Raw genomic sequence first — 17,400 nt, 5'->3', positions numbered from 1 at the left:
GCATGATCTGAAGAATACCTATGTAACGGGGACCAATAGCAATAACACTTAGACTTATATACCACTTCATAGTGCTTTACAACAGTCCTCTCTAAGCAGTTTACAGAGTCAGCATGTTGTCCCCAACAATCTGGGTTGTTATTTTACCAAACTCTTTGAGCCATTGGGAATCAGGCTGCCAAACTGCTGGCAGCAGAATTCACCTGCAGTGCTGCATTCTAACTACTGTGCCACCATGGACCAATGCAATACATAGGTGAAAAATTCCACACTGATCTTAAAATAATATTGCTATGAACAGCAGGCTGAATACAACCATCAATCTTTACAAATAGAAAAGAGACTATATAGGTCACCATAATGATTTGTGTTAAAGCAGTTCTGCAAATCCCAATACATCTATTGAGGAAATTTAATAAAACATTTCATATTTGATCCCTATTCCTATCTGAGATTGTGGGAGGCTAAAATATTAAATGTGTCAACATTCAGCTCAAGAATCCAAATAAAACTCGTTTCATTCTGTTTCTGAAAAGTTTACTGTTTATTGGATACAGTACATGGTTATATAAAAGTAAAATTAACTCAGATTCTAACACCAATTCATAGACATAAACAATATTTTCCCAGCCAAATGCTCAATGTCTTAAAAAGTTTGCTTTGTTATGGGAAGCATCTGCTTCAAGTCCACACCTGTTCTGGTGTCCTTGACACGGCTTCAGACTCCCATGGTCTTTAGCTGAGTTGAAGAAGTTTCGTTTCTCCTTCTTACCCACTTGAAAGTAACAACTCCCCCCTTAATCTAAAGGCAAGTTGAAACGCAAAGGCATGTAGCTACCAAAGTTTCACCCTTGACAAAATAGTCATAGAAGGTTTGTCTAAAAACAGTGTTCAAGTTTTGGAAACTCTTTTTCCAGTAGTAGGACATTATTTAAATGTTATTAAAAACAAAACTACTTAGCAGTAATTCATACTTATTCTAGGCATTTAGCAGATAAAGTGAAATCACGTCATAGTTCAACTCCAGCTGGGCAGGACCTATAGAAATTATTGAGGTATGATCTTGCCTGGATATCTGGGCAATTTCAGTTGGTTGGTCCTGTAGAAGCAGGTAAGGCCCATGCTACTGTGAATGCTACCACCTGTTTTTTATATTTATGTTGGATTCAAGCAGTAGTGAATGCTTTTTTGCCGGAGAGGGTGATTTGCCCTGTCTTGAAGCAGTAGTAGTCCATCCTCTCCTCAAGAGATAATCCTTGGATGTAACAATACTGGTTAAATTTCATCCAGCTGCAACCGTCCCTTTTTGTTGAGAAGGTGGCAGATACACAACTTCAAAGGACCCAAAAGAAAGTGGACCCGTTTGAAGTTCCATTCATGCCAAGTTATAGCACCAAGATGGCATAGATTGTGTTTATGGATGCCTTCTGGAGGATTCAGGATGGGGGTGGTGCATATATTCTTGCCCCCCCTGCCTGATTTATGCAGGTAGTCCTCACTTACTAAGCACAATTGGGACTGGCAACTCCATCACTAAATAACACCCATCCCATCAAATCCAGCATGAGATGCATATTATAGATCCTATCCACGAAGGAATGTCATCTGACAGGACCCAGGAGGAGAGCTTTTCCTATCCTGATGCCCACCCTTTGAATCATCTTTTGCCTAGAACAGGCATGTCAAACTCGCGATATCACGCAACTTATTGGGACTTTTTCCCCATTGCCGGCAATGAGTTTCGGTGTGATGCATCCGGCCCGCAGGCCGGCAGTTTGACATGCCTGCCCTAGAACTTAAAACAGCTCTAGCCCTTCTGGCCTTTAGGAAGGGCCTAAAGACTTGGTTGCGCCATTATGTTTTGGAGGGTCTGGTACTAGCGGGCTATAGCCCACTAAAGGACTACATTGTTAGTAAATTGAATTGCACTCTCAGATATATTATTTTCCATGGTTTTAATATTTTTTATTGTTTTAGAGATTTTTATTGTATAAATTTGGTTATTTTTTAATATGTGAGATTGGTGGCTATATATAAAATACATCTTCAGAGCAAAGAGTGTGATCAGACAAGAAAATGAATTCTCCCTCTTACAAAATCAGTTCCAGAGGGTTTAGATGTCCATAATGAATATGGGAGAATCAAAGCACGTAGGATTCCTGTTGCATAGGAATACTGCTTCACAGTTCAATCATAGCTAATAGTGAATTAATCTTTCATTGGTTTGTTTGGTTATAGTTCTCCTTTAAAGTAATTTAAGCTAATCACCACCATCAAATTTGTTATTAATTCATCAAATTAATGGCACATTTTAAGAGACATTTTAAAGAATTAATCTAATAAAAAGAATAAGTGATTTAATAATGAGCAAATATATTTATAGCTAATAGGGGAGAAGTGATAGTGTTTTTTCAATGCAAAGAAATGTCTACTAATCATGTATGTATGCAAAGGATCAGATCATAAAACAATTTTAAATAATGTAAAACACATTTTATCTCAGCCTCCAGTTATCTTCTAGGCTTTTATTACAAATTGATCTTAGAAGTTCACAGGTAACAATTCCAACTATATTCTGCAGATATTAAATGAAAACAAAGACATGCACACTACACAGATGTCTATAGCACACACAAAACAGGCTATGCAATGGATTTTATTTAGCCATCAGTCCATCAATGTAAAAGGTTTACAGAAAATTGAAAGTGCAATTCATGAAAGCTAGTCCTTACCAAAAAGAAGAGAAAGAAAAATATATTATCCATTCAAAATATCTTACAATTGAATGATGTAATAACTTATTTTTCCACCTACATATTCAAAGGAAACTCAGAATATGACCATTTGACCCCCACTACACTTCCTCATGCTGTCAATTAGTAGAGATCACTGAGTCCTGCAGTCTTCCTTGCTTTCTGCATAAGCGCCCTCAGCTGGAATTGCTTACGAGACAAGAGACGGACATGCTGAAAAGAAGTAAAACAAATCTAGGATGAATCACACAAGAGTGATAAAGCAAACATGATATACAGGTATTTGAGACCATCAATTACTCCAGTATCGAAATAAATATTTACAACTACTAATCCAGATTTTCATTTTGAAAAGAGCTTGTCAAAATAAAATGTACTGTAAGAAAAATGGTTTGATTTTTAGTACCTTTCCTTCCCCAATAGATTTTAAGTTTACTTCCCAATGTTTTCAGGAGGTTGATACCTTTGCACAATGTGTATTGAGGTTTTTACTAAAAGACATTTCATATTATCAACTACATATTGATAAAGCCATAAAATCAACAGGAGGCTGCTCTAATTAGCAGAAATGGGATAATATTCTAAGGCACTAACCCTACGATGTAAATGCGGATCATTTCTATGCAGGTGGTCCTCGACGTTCAACCACAATTGAGCTTAAAATTTCTATTGCTAAGTGAGACAGTAATTAAGCAAGTTTTACCCCATTATACAACCTTCCTTGCCACAACCTTCATTATTAAATGAACTAAATGAACCATTTGCCAAACGCCCAAATTTTGTTCATGTGACCATGGGGATGCTGCAACCATCATGAGCATGGTCATAAGTCACTTTTTTCCAGCGCTGTTTGTAAGTCGAGGATTACCTGGATAATACATAGTGTTTTCAAATACCAATTTGGAATGCATTAGCTTAATGAAGCAGGGGTTATAACTGGTTACATTATCAGAGAATTCTGGAAGTTGTAGTCCCAATTCTAGAGAACACTAATTGAGAGATGGAAATAAAGGTATCTAAATCCATTATGTCCCTGTCTTTAATTGACATAATTTAAATGACACAATCGGCACAAAGAAACAGAAGATGCTTTTTTATAAAGCATGGTGTTGCTATGAAGGATGTATGAATAAGCTGCTGCTCCTACTGATTTTGCTTTGGTGATTCCACTTTCTTCTCTCAATAGATCTCTGTTGAGAGAGCTTCTATTTTATTAACTAAAGTTAGTAGGAGATGCCAAGCGCCAAGCCAAGCCAAGCTAAGACAGATTCATAAAATACCTCTCTGGAACTTCAATATATGTATACACATGGATACTAAGTATTCCATTGAAAAGTAGCAAGATTATAATCTGAATAACCAGGAGCAGAGAATTAATTAGTGGCAGAGTCCTGCTGGCAAAAGTCAATAGCAATGTAAATTAGGGAAAAAAACAAAAGAAAAATATGGGAGAGAGAAACTAAACAAACAGAAGATGAAACGCAGAGAAAGCTATTACTACATATGCTTACTGTATATCTTTCTAGTTACCATGTGGACGGTGGGTCCAAAATTACTATCTGCATACCATATTAGATCAGGAAAAGAAAACTGCACTTGTATATCACATTTACTAAGTAGCATTAAAGTTCAGAATTAATGTGGACAAGCGGAACTGCCGGTATAGTCATGTATATCTGGTTATTTCATTAAAGCTACCTTGAGAAAGATGTCAAGGTCTATAACTCCACGTCTCAGTGCTTCCCCCAGATAGAAGATGGTATCTTCAATAGCATTTTCCTCTGCATACAAGTTCAGTATCTGTTTGTAAAGTGGTGCTGTAGGAACAATAACTTCATCTATGTCATTGTTTTCTGTCTGACTTTCCATTTTTTCCAAGGCAGAGCTTAGCTCCTCATCTTTCTTTTTCAGGAGATCAATGTTTTTGTCAACTTCAGCCTAGACAGACAGACAGACAGACATGTTTTAAAATGACTTTATATCCATTTAAAATTGACAGTCTAAATTTCACCTTTTGCTGCTGACTAATGTCCTTTTTTTTAGTGGTTGCTCCTTTGAGTCAGTCTTCACTAGATAAGTCCCTGCAGTTTTCTTGGCAACATTTTGGGAACTGTTTGCCATTGACTTTTTTCCCAAGGCTGAGACAGGGTAACTAGCCCAAAGTCATCCCAGTTTCTAGGCTGGTATTTTTCATCACTGGTTGTCACGTACAATTACTAATATAAAACAGCCCAAGGGAGGTAAGAAGAAACTCAATAGATTTGAATTAAATCCTGTATTTCCTATATTAACTATTTTCCTCTATGATTCAGTAGTGGTATCAGACTGATAGCCCCATGCACATTGCTGCTATTCTTAAAAATGGCTTATAATATCGTGGTTTTTGCCTTGCTGCTGATAATCCTAACTATATATTATTTCATCTACTTTGAATCTTTTATTATTAATTTACCTAGATTACTCTAGGTTCATGTATAAAATATATAATCAGTTAACTTTTCAATGCCCTCATAAATTTATAAGCCTTTATCATAAACTCTTTTATTCATACTTTTCCTTGAACTCTAGATCTCAAATACATTTAAGTATGATTGCTTTTTTTCTATTTTTTCCAATGTTTCAAAAGCCATTCTTAAATGCAGCAGTCTGGCCCTTATATTTCTATAAAAGCATATTATTATAAAAATAATTTTCAATGCCCTTCTTAATAATTCCTAAAGTAAGATTTAATTTCCATAACTGCCTCATCTCATTCTAATATTTGATCAATTTGTCATGATCCATTTTTTGCTCAGTCCATTGTTTAGGAACAGTGTTTTCTTCCCATTGGGCCTGCCCACTTTGATGGAATCACCGTTTCATTATAGATATGTGAACTCCCTAAATAATTAAAAACTGCTCCTTCAGATTCAGGGTACATCACATGCATGTTATAAAGCAAACATTATTTCAGCTTACCTTCTTAAAACAACACGTGCTCATGTGCTTCCTTCGAGATTTCCCAGATTTTAAAATACATTTTTAAGTATATAAAAGTTCCCTGTATAATAACATTATGCAATATCCATTTAACCTAACACCTTTATCCTATAGATCAGTGTTTCCCAAACTTGACAATTTTAAGGCATGAGGACTTCAACTCCCAGAATTCCACAGCCAGCATTGCTGGCTGTGGAATTCTGGGAGTTGAAGTCCTCATGCCTTAAAATTGTCAAGTTTGGGAAACACTGCTATAGATGTTTCAAGGGGGCTTAACAATTGTCTGCTATGATAGGAGATTTCTCCTATAATTTTCCTCCATTCTATCCTGTCAATAACATCATTTTTGAGATTTATTTATTAATCAGATTTCCAGGCCATGCAACTCTAACCATTTGGGGTGGCTTAACTATAAATAAAACTCTCTCCTTCATAGGAAAGTTTAAAAAAACAGACCAGAAGCCCCTTTTCAAAGATCTTTAAAAACTGAGGAGAGCGGTCAAGGGGATACTGTTCCAGAGGATAGGCACTGCAATACAGAAGGCCCGCCTCCTGGCTTCTGATGGTAATACTGCTTACTTAAGGGAAGCAGGAGTGAGTTAACTCTGTAAGATTTTACTGGATAGGCAGAGACCAAAGGAAACAGATGGTTCCTCGGATAACCAGGCGCTTTGCCAGGAAGGAGTTTAGAGATGACAACCCGCACTTGGAAACACATCCGAAAGCCAAATGGTAACCAGTGCAGCTCACAGAACATGGGTGTTACTAAGTATGGTTCAACCTGTCCATCACTACTTATCAGATAAAGATCTACAACAGCATTTCAGATGCAACCACAACATGTAGATTTACATGATGAAATATGAAAGGAAAAGCATCTAAGCATGAGAAAAAGAATCTCTTTCACAGGGAATCTTTACTTCCCAGACCAAGTGTTTTATTTCTATCCAGACGCCTTAGTAAATGATCTTTCCTTTTCTTTTTTTAAATTTTTTTTATTTATTCCTTTTTTTACTATACAACAAAAATAAAAATAAAAATACATTTTTTTCTTTCTTAACAGTACTGTGTTATACACCTCATATATATTATTTACAATTTATTTACATTAGTAATCATGTCTTTTTGTTTCTCTGTTCTAGCCAATCATAACATTTGTTCCATATTTCATAAAATTCTGTTGCCTCCTTGTCTTTTAATTCTAGCGTAAGTTTGTTCATTTCCGCGCATTCTAGAATTTTGTATATAATCATATCATTTGTAGGTATGTTTTCACCCTTCCAACACTGGGCATATACTATGCGGGCAATAGAAGAAAGGGACGACAGAAAATGAGATGGCTGGATGGAGTCACTGAAGCAATAGGTGTGAACTTAAATGGACTCCAGAAGATGGCAGAGGACAGGAAGACTTGGAGGAACGTTGTCCATGGGGTCGCGATGGGTTGGACACGACTTCACAATTAACAACAACAACAACAAATGATGTATTGGAGTTGTTTTTCCATCTTTAAATTTATTATACCCAAAAGAAATAGTTCAGGTTTGAGTTCAATTTGCACCTTAGTTATCTCCTGTATCCAGTTCCTTATCTGTTCCCAATAGGTCTTTGCTTTACGGCACAACCACATGTGATAGAATGTTCCCTTCTTATTTTTACATTTCCAGCATTCCGGATTCATATTTTTGTACATTTTAGCCAATTTCGCTGGTGTTAAATGCCATCTATAGAACATTTTATATTGATTTTCCCTATATGCAGTTGACAATGTCAGTTTACAATTTATGTTCCATAATCTTTCCCATTCTTCCAGTTTTATATTTCGGCCCACATTTCATGCCCATGCTATCATTGGCGCTTTCACTATTTCTTCCTCCAAATCTACTCCAATAAATATTTATACTTTTTTGTTAAATATTTTCCTTCCTTACCTGTTAAAATTTTATTCAATTGGTGTGGGGTCTGGTTTATTCCGTGCTCTTCCATATCCTTACTATGTTTAGATTGGATCTGTAAGTATGGGCACCAATCTATGATTATTCCTTGTTCTTCTAATTCTTCTCTTGATTTGAGGTTTCCTTGGTTATCTAATAATTCTTTGTATCTAATTATCTTTTTTTTATCCAAGGTGTTAGGGTGATCATTGCCTCCATCGGTGAAATCCAATTTGGGATTTTCCTACAGTTCAGCGCATCTCTTATCTGATGTTGATAAAAATATGTGTGTGTTTTCTTGTGTTTTTCCCATAAAAAGGCATGCCAGCCAGCCTGTAGGTCATGCCCTTCAATCATTAAAACTCTTTTATTGTCTAGGTTTATCCAATCCTTGATCCAGAATAGTCCAGCTGCTTGGTAGTAAATTTCCCATTTTGGGAGCCCAAGTCCACCTCTACTTCTACTATCTTGTAACATTTTCATGTTTATCTGTGCTTTTTTGCCCGACCAAATAAATTTGTTTATTATTTTGCCCAATTCTTCCCAAAAAATTTTCTCTAATTTTATCGGGACTGTTTGGAATAAATATAATAGTCTTGGTAATATATTCATTTTAATCAACGCAATCCTACCTAATAATGATAATTGTAATTTCCCCCAGGCCTCAAAATCTTTTTTCATTTGTAATATCAATTTTTTATAATTATCCTCTTTTATTGAGGAGCACCTTGTGGTAAGCCAGATTCCTAGATATTTAATCTTTTTTACAATTTGCAATTCCAGATTCTCTTCTAATTTCCTTTTCTGTTTTTCAGTTAGGTTTTAAACTAACATTTTGGTCTTTTCTCTATTAATTTTTAATCCTGCCACTATTCCGTATTTTTCTATTTCGTTTATCAAAATATTTCCTCTCTCTAGTGGTTCCTCTATAAAAAAGACCAAATCGTCCGTAAATGCCTGTGTCTTATATTCTTCCGTCTTAACCTGTACCCCTTTTATCTCTCTATTAGTTCTAATTTGAATTAATAGCACTTCTAAAGTCAAAATAAAAAGTAGAGGTGACATGGGACATCCCTGTTTTACTCCTTTATTTATTTCAAAGCTTTTTGTATTGTCTCCATTGATTATCACGCTGGCCTTTTGTGTTTTATATATTGCCTTTATTATGTTCTCAAATTTCCCTCCAAATTTCATGTCCTCAATCTGTTGGAACATAAATTGCCAACTGAGATTATCAAATGCTTTCTCAGCATCTAAAAAAATTAGTGCTACCTTCCAGGGTGTGCTTCCTAATATTCTAAGACATTTAATACCGCTCTCGTATTATTCCTAATTTGTCTTGTGGGTAAAAATCCATTTTGATCTGGGTGTATTATATCCTGTAATATTAGTTTCAATCTTTCTGCATTTATGGTGGTAAAAATTTTATAATCAGTGTTCAACAACGAGATTGGCCTATAATTTTTGATCTGTTTGGGGTCTGTGCCTTCTTTTGGGATAAGGGATATAGTGGCTTCTATCCAGGAGTCTGGTAGTTTGGCTTTCTCCAACACATCATTATACACATCCAATAATATCGTTTCAAAGTCCTCGTAAAGAGTCTTGTATATTTTCCCTGGAAGGCCATCTGGCCCTGGGGTTTTATTATTTTTTTTGGTTTTGCACCGCAGTTTTTAATTCCAAAGCTGTTATTTTCCCATTCAATATTTCTCTCTGTCCTTTTAATTCTGGCAAGCCATTAGCCTTTAAATATTGTTTTATACTCTCCACATCTATTTCCTCTTTTTTATATAGTGACTCAAAATAACTCTGAATTATTTATTTCTTTTTATCCATTTTGTATTGCCACTCTCCATTTTTATCATGTAGTTTCTGAATAAATCTTTTCTCTTTCTCTTTTTTTAATTTATAAGAGAGCCATCTCCCAGGTTTATTTGCGTGTTCAAAAAAATTTTGTTTTGCTATTTTTAATTCTTTTGCTCTTTCCTCTTGATCTATCATATTTAATTTATGTTTAGCCAAAACTATTTCCATTTTAATCGATTCATCTTGGGGCTCTTTTTGTAATTTAGATTCCAATTTTTTAATCTCTTCCTGGAGTATATTTTGTGTTTGCCTTTTAACCTTATTTTTTCTTGCTATATAGGCTATTGCTAAGCCTCTGAAATATGCTTTCGCAGTGTCCCAAATAATTTGTACTGATGTTTGTTGTTTTGTATTCTCTTTAAAAAAAATTCCATTTCTCTTCTAATCCTTACTATAAATTCTTTTTCTTTCAAAATGTGAGAGTTCATTATCCATCTTCTTACTTTTTTCTGCCCTTTCCAAACTATTTTCAGAGGGTTATGATCGGCCCATATATTTGGCATTATTTCTATTGTCTCTATGTCTTGTCCTACTTCTTCATTCATCCATGCCATGTCTATTTGACACCAAGATTTATGCGGGTTCAAGAAAAATGTATATTTTTTTTATTCCGTTTCCTCCACTGATCAGATAGATTAAATTCATGTGCCAAATCAAAGAATGTCCTTGGTAGTGTTTTCCTTTTCTTTTTATTTTTCATATCACTAATATAGTCTTTTTTTACATCCACTACTGAATTATAATCTCCTACTATACAAATATTTCCCTGTCCAATTTCTATAAGTTTCTCATGTAATTTGTAATAGAATTCTTTTTGATTCTCATTTGGTGCATACATTACCACTAGCAGCCATGATTTCTGTTTGGGTTGTACTTCTATTGCTAATATTCTTCCATCTGTATCTTGGTACTTCAATTTAGCATTAATTTCTTTTCTGATATAAACTGCTATTCCTCTCTGTTTTTGTTCAGCTAGTGCTGTATATAATACTCCTAATTTGGGGAACTCCAAATATTTCCTGTGCTGTTCTTTGATGTGTACCTCTTGTAAACAAACTATGTCCATATGTTGTTTTGCTATTTTGTTAGTATGTTTTCTCTTTGCGGGTGTTAGTATTTTTTTTCTCTTTGCGGGTGCATTTAATCCATTTATATTAATAGATATTAGTCTAATCTCCTTTTCCATTTTCTACTTGTATGTTCTATTTGTGTGTTTGTCTTGTTCTTAGACCTACTCCTCTTTCTTTCCTCTGTCCTTTTTCTTCCTTGCTTTCTATCCCTTGTTCTATTTCCCTTACTTCCTGCTGTTGGTCTTCCTGGCTTTTGGATTCCAATTCTTCCTTGCTGCTATTCTCTTCTTCCACTCCTTCCAATTGTTCATAGAATTCTTGTGCCTTCTCTAGGCTGTCTATCTTAATCCTTCTCTCCCTCCATGATATCAACATCCCCTCCGGGATTAACCATCTGAACGGTATGCTTCTTTTGATTAAATACACACTGAGGAATCTATACTCCCTTCTCTGTTCTTTTATCTTCTTTGGTACCTGTTTTAGAGTTTGTATTTCCACACCTTTATAAATCATTGCATCTTCTCTTGTAATTTTGTAGATTATATCTCTCACCTTTTTCCTAGCAAATCTAATATGTACTTCTCGTGGAAGTCTGTTGTGTCTGGCATAATTTGTATGGATTCTGTATGCCTCATCTATCTCTATCAATATCTCTTGTTTGTCCCTTTGTAGGGCCTCAGCAATCAATTCCACCATGATAACACCCAAATCCTCTTCCTTCTCCTCTACCACATTTGGAAATTGTAGGTAGAATGCCGCCCTATCCATTTCTAGATGGATGATCGATTCCTCCATTTTTTTTATTAGTTGCCATCATTTCTGTATCTAATGTATCAACTTTTTTCCCTACTTTATCCAACCCTACTTCTACTGTTTGAATTCTTGCTTCATTTTTCTCAATCATTTGTTGAATCATCTCAATTCTATTTATTCATATCCCCTCTCACTTCTACATGATTCTTAGATATTGTCTCCTGCATTTTTAACATTGTTTCTTGGATAGTAAGAAGTGTAGTCTGCATGGTCTGCATATTAACTATTACACTGTTTTTCTGTACCTAACATTCCTTCTAATGTTCTTTGACCAGGTGGGGATGAGTGTGTCAGTGCTAGGCTTGACACCGTTTTTTTTTCCTGTCCTCAGTGTTGCCATAGTTATCACTTATTTCTCTAATGTTTTCTATTTCTGAATGTAACTCTATTTAGCCAACAGCTTATTTAACTTTATTTTAACTCTAAACTTCTAATTCTTCATTTCCCTTCCTCAACTCCTCTGAAACTACCTTCACTGCCACAATTCCCCAAATCTCTCCTTACCTTCTCCAACCCTCTTCGCTTTCTTTCCTCTTTCTTACTTACCACACAGTTTTTCTAAAAATCCAAATTACTTCTCCAATCTTATATTATCAATTGTTAGTCCATTCTTATCTCTTTATCCTGTCCTCTCGTCGTCTCCTTTGCTTTCCAAGCCTCGTCCACGTTCCTGTCACTTCCAATGTCGTGCCCCGTCCTCTCATCGTCTCCTTCCCTTCCTCTCGCGCTCATCACCGTATCCCCCCTTTCAATCCTATTCACTTTCTCTCGCCTCTCTTAACTGAAGACACCGTCCCTATTAAGCTCTGGATTTTCCTTCCAATCTCATCTCTCCCGCCGTCAAACCGGTCCTTTCACTTTTGTCTCCTCTCTCGCCTCTCTTAACTGAAGACACCATCCCTGTTAAGCTCTGGATTTTCCTTCCGATCTTGTCTCTCCCGCCGTCAATCCGTTCCTTTCGCCTTCGTCTCCTGTTGCGTCCTCTCGCCGTCTCTTTCACCTTCCGGATTTTTATTACACACCACTCTCTTTCGCACTTAAACACGTACTCTCGTCGACTCCTTGGCTTTCTGAATCCTCTCCACGTTCAGGTCTGTCTCCAACTTTCTTCTCCAACCACTTTCTCCAAAAGTCTCTAATATTCCACAACGTATTCATTCCTCCGTTTCTCCTAAATCGCCATTTTCTTTTCCTTCCCAGTTGTTGGCTTATCAATCTTCTCTCTTCACTTCTCTCGTCTCACACGCTCCACCAACTCCGCTTTTGCCACCGTCCCTCAGCCTTTTCTTCCTTAATCATCTATCGTCTTCCTCGTATTTACGCTCAAACGTTTACCACAAGGTCTTTCCTTCCTTTATGTCTCCCTCCTGTTAATTCTGATTGTTAAATCTGTCAACTCACAGCTCTTCCCGCCGGGTCGCCGCTTGCATTGAGGATTCCCTCACCAGTTGAGCTTCCTTTCAACACCCACCCTAATAGACACGTAGATCTTTTTAGACTTTTCTATTATTCCTTAGAAATATTTTGAACTATTTTGACTCACTCATCAACACAGTCTGTTAAGTTTCTCTTTGCTTCCGCATCCTCTGTGATTTTGTCAGGGCCGCAGATCCGCCATCTGTTGATGGCATAAATTTCCATGCTGGATTTAGGGGGTTTCCTTCATTGTAACGAGTGGTCGCCTCTCACCTCGTTACTCTTCCGGCTTCACCCTTTCTCACGCTTAGCCCTCCAGGCTCTCTACGCCCCTGAAGGGTCACCAATCGTAAAAAGATCAGAGTTAAGGGACAGAGACTGTCCTCTTGCCTCCGCAACGCCCTGATGTCACCACCGGAAGTCTCCAATCTTTCCTTTTCACTGAGCTTGTCAGTACCATAGATGTAACTGTAGTTACTATATATCTACAATTTAAAAGTTGGAATAAATAGAAATGTATCACTCACGTATGATTTTTTTTTCCAATTTGTCTTTCCCACCAAGTGCTCTAAGCAGTAGAAGTAGATAAAAGAAAAAAAGGTACAAGTACTTTGCAAAACCAAAATTATTCAGGAAAGAGTCTTTCCTCCTGCTTACCACTTCTTGGTCTAGACGAGTCACCATCTCTTCAAGCTTCTGATGACCCTTTTTCAGATCCTCTTCTGTGCGCTTCAAGGCATTGAGCTCAGCCTGAGCACGATCCATTTCTTCTTTCATCCGCCATCTCAATTTATCACTGACTGCTGATATAAGGGAAGCTCGAATAGTATCTTCACTAATTGTGCCATCTCTGCTGGGACCTGCAGAATAAAATTCATAGTCACAGAAATGCTGCTATCAATGTCCTCAAACAGACCCTTAGACATAACCTCTGCATACTTTAAAGGAAAAAAAAAGGAATACCATCTTGTGCTAACTTGCAAAAGTCATACTATAGAACAGGGGTGTCAAACTGGCGGCCCGCAGACCAGATGCGTCACGTCCAGGCCACGCCCATCCCAGCTCCGCAAAGGCAAAAACCGTCTCGACACGTCATGTGACGCGATCGAGTTTAGAAGGTATATCTGTGAACTTTCAATGTATTTAGCAACAAATGTATCCCTGGCCAATTTAACATGGGTTTACTTATCTCATCATAGTTTGTAACTGAATTATAAAAACCTCTAAATTCTCTAGGAGATTTCATCTAGAGCAAAAAGACTCATTAGGCTTCCATATATTTATTAATTTATGCTGATAAAATAGCAGGCCTTTCTTAGAAATACAAACTTCATAAGCATCTGGTGCACTTGAATTACTCAGATGTAGGTGGATACACCATAAATATAAATTTTTATTAGGAAAATGTAAGATGTGCCTATCTCAGACTACTACTGCTAATTATTGTTTGATGAAAACAAAGAAACACTACTTTATTTTTATACAAATTTTCTTTTGTTTCCATACTAGTCATAAAAAGCTACAGGGCATATATTATGATCATTTGACATGTGATGCCAGGTATTTGTCATGCACAAATGATTTTTTCTTATTTTAATTCTTCTTCTCAAACATTTGGGCTAGAAATTCACACACCACATTTCAAGCTAAAGTTTTTCCATCATCTCCTATCCAATAACATTGACTAAGGAATTTTCTTAGATATCAAATTTTGTAACAAATGCCCCATTTCTTAATTGATATCATTTACAAGATTTTTCTGTTAAGTGTTTTTTAAAAAGTTAAGTTACACGTATTACAACAGTATCCAAAATAGCAAGAATTAGGAACAGCACTTTATGATAAAAATTGTATTTTACCTTAACACACCAACTCAAAGTGCCACAGGTTTCACATGTAGTCTGAGTTTGCCGCATCCATAAATGTTCTTAATATTAACATTTGTCTTCTAAATCACAGCCTTTTTTCAAAAACATGAGTCCTTTTTGTTTCTTTTAAGATGTTTCCATTGTTGAAGCAGCATCCAGATTATGAAAGGGATTCTGATATGTCCATTCCAGTAATACCAAATCAATACATATCAATACAAAACTAATATTTTTGAAGTGTCCACTCAACAAAAAAAAATAGTGAATTACTGAAAATGTCTATTCTTCCTGTAATTTCCATTCTTGTCAACTTCATTTATTTTGGTTTGATCTTCAGATTGAAATTGACTTTCAGGGCCACAGATTCTGATCCAAATTTCTTATTTACTTCATTTTGAACTTCACCATGATGCTGAAGAATATGCTGTAATTCATTTTAAAATTTTCTTTCTTCTGGCTTTCACTTTTCTAAATTCAGGTTTTAATGGTGTGCAACAAAACTGAATATAAAATCTTCAGGTTCGGAATCTAATGAAGGATGGTTGAACAGTACAGTCTCTATATTCTTTTCAATGCATTTAAAGTTCATTTATGAATTTCAGCAGATATCAAAGTATTCTTATTCTTTTTCATACTTTCATTTTGAGTCTTAGGAAAAACATTTAGTTGAGATTCTGAATGTCTATCATGCTGATCATTTTCCCCTAAAATCTCTCTTCTCTTGAAAATAAGCAAGCCTGCCATATACAAAGAACTCTGAAAATTGGTATCAAACTAAGAAATCCTTCGGCATAACAAATGTTACATCAATTAAACATTTTTAGAAGAATTCTAGACATTTTGCATCAATAAATATAATTTTCCCCAAATACCAATATTATGCAGTATATTAAAAATACAATTTACAGAGTATATTGGATAGAGTGTTCAGTTTGCCAGGAAACATACTGAAAATCTCATAAAGTTAATTTCATCATGAAAAACCACCATTTTTACACTACTTGATATTAACAGTTTTATTGTAATACTTTAAAGGACATGCATATTTTGAAAAATGAAATGAAGTGGAAAAACTCAGGCCGATAATGCTGCTAGATGCATTCTATTTGTATGGGCAAATAAAGAGTTCCAAACTGGTTTTAACAATTTTTTTAAAGCTCCCAAGCAAAAGTCTAACAAATGGCAAACACAGAAAACAAATAAAGAAAAAGAACAATATAGGTCAATTGTGTATGTTTTCAACGCCACTTTTACACATAGGAAAGTGTAGTTATAGTTACAATATTAATGTGCTTAGGTACCAAAAAATAAAATTCAATTAGAATAGAAAAGGAAATAAAATTGCAATATAGAATTTCTCTTATTTTTAAAAGGGTACCATGATTTACAATAACAGAGTGCAGGCGAAATTGCATGTAATAATCTTATTTCAAATTCACCTACCCTTTGCCTTAGAGAATCTGGACTCTGCTAACATTTTTGCTAACAAACGAAGTCCATTTTTGTTGAAAGGCATAATCCTTTGTGAGCTGTAGCTCACAAATCAGATGTGCAGATTAGATAGACTAATGTAGGATTTAAATTGAGGTAAGGTGTGGGGAAAAAGAGAATGATGTAGGTTACATGGAAGACAGACTACAATTGCAGTATCAGTTAACAATCGTAATGTGTTAAAAACCCACTGTGTTTCTTAAGACCTTCTGACATTGTCTGAAACATTTTGATGTATCCCAGCTCAAAAATTACATTTGATGTGGCTGTTAAATTCACACTTTTCCAAAAATGGGTCCTCTGAGGTATCAGAGGAAAAACTTGTTTAACTGAGACAAGAGACAACACACAGCAAAAGTCTCACTTTAAGATCCAGAGGTTTATTTAAATTTAACACACAAATTCAGTACTTACATTTCAATAACTTATTGCAATAAGGGCCAAATGGACAAGCAGTCATTAAGTGTGATGGCCAAATGGCAATGCCCTCATCTCTGAGGCAGGTTTTATACCTCAGCACTGTGCCCACCCCTGACTTCTGGAACCACCCAATATCTGTCCCATTTCCCTTTCCTTGTTAAAACCATGACTTTCTGGAACAGCACCTTTCTTAGTTCCTTCTTCTTGGAACTGACCACTGGGTTAGTTCCTTGTTCTTGTTCTGTTGTCCTGGTTACCGAGTCAGTTTCCTTTTCTTCCCTGTCCTTGTTCTCACCACTACTTTCCTTACGACCGTTTTTACATGTGTCATTGCAAAAGGTTTATCCGTCAGCAAGACCCAGTTTTTCTATTTTCTTGTCCTATATTCTATTTACACAAGGAAATATGTGCCAACCACAACTTTCACCATCTACTGCAAAGGTCACAGTTCTTTCTTTCGCTAAGTATTTCTCAGCAGACACCTGCCTTTATTTTAATTGACTATCAAAGAAATATGAGTTGATTTATATAGAAAGAATTATTAAGATATTTTTTTCCTATGGAGTGCCCTGAGAGGTTGAAATGCTCTGATCTTACTTTGTTCTTGTTCTCAGTTCTAATGACAAACTTGTGCTCATTAATTCATTTGAACAAAGTTTGCCCCATTTGTTCTAGGCAGAATTCAGAAAGGTATTGCTAGCATATGATGGCATTTAAGTGCCTTCAGTCTGGCAGGTATACTTATTGGGGCCTGTGATGGATAAAATGGAGGGTGGGGATGCAAAACAGA

At 35.9% G+C, this 17,400-nt stretch overlaps 1 protein-coding gene across 1 annotated transcript in view; it reads right to left on the bottom strand.

Moving 5' to 3' along the window:
• Positions 1–525: 525 nt before the first annotated feature.
• The window catches only part of TSG101 (tumor susceptibility 101), a 45,342-nt gene continuing 28,467 nt past the window's right edge, over positions 526–17,400 (bottom strand). The window contains exons 8-10 of the mRNA XM_039350788.1: positions 13,489–13,691; positions 4,452–4,691; positions 526–2,966 (exon numbers count right to left, since the gene is read on the bottom strand). Coding sequence (XP_039206722.1) covers positions 2,877–2,966; positions 4,452–4,691; positions 13,489–13,691 — 533 coding nt within the window. The 3' untranslated portion in view covers positions 526–2,876. The remainder of the gene's footprint in view (positions 2,967–4,451; positions 4,692–13,488; positions 13,692–17,400) is intronic.

Source organism: Crotalus tigris, unplaced genomic scaffold (assembly GCF_016545835.1).
Source record: "Crotalus tigris isolate CLP2741 ecotype Arizona unplaced genomic scaffold, ASM1654583v1 scf7180000018354.2857554, whole genome shotgun sequence".
Classification (NCBI taxonomy): domain Eukaryota; kingdom Metazoa; phylum Chordata; class Lepidosauria; order Squamata; family Viperidae; genus Crotalus; species Crotalus tigris.
Note: the sequence above shows the minus strand (reverse complement) of the source record. Positions and strands in the feature narration are given on the sequence as shown.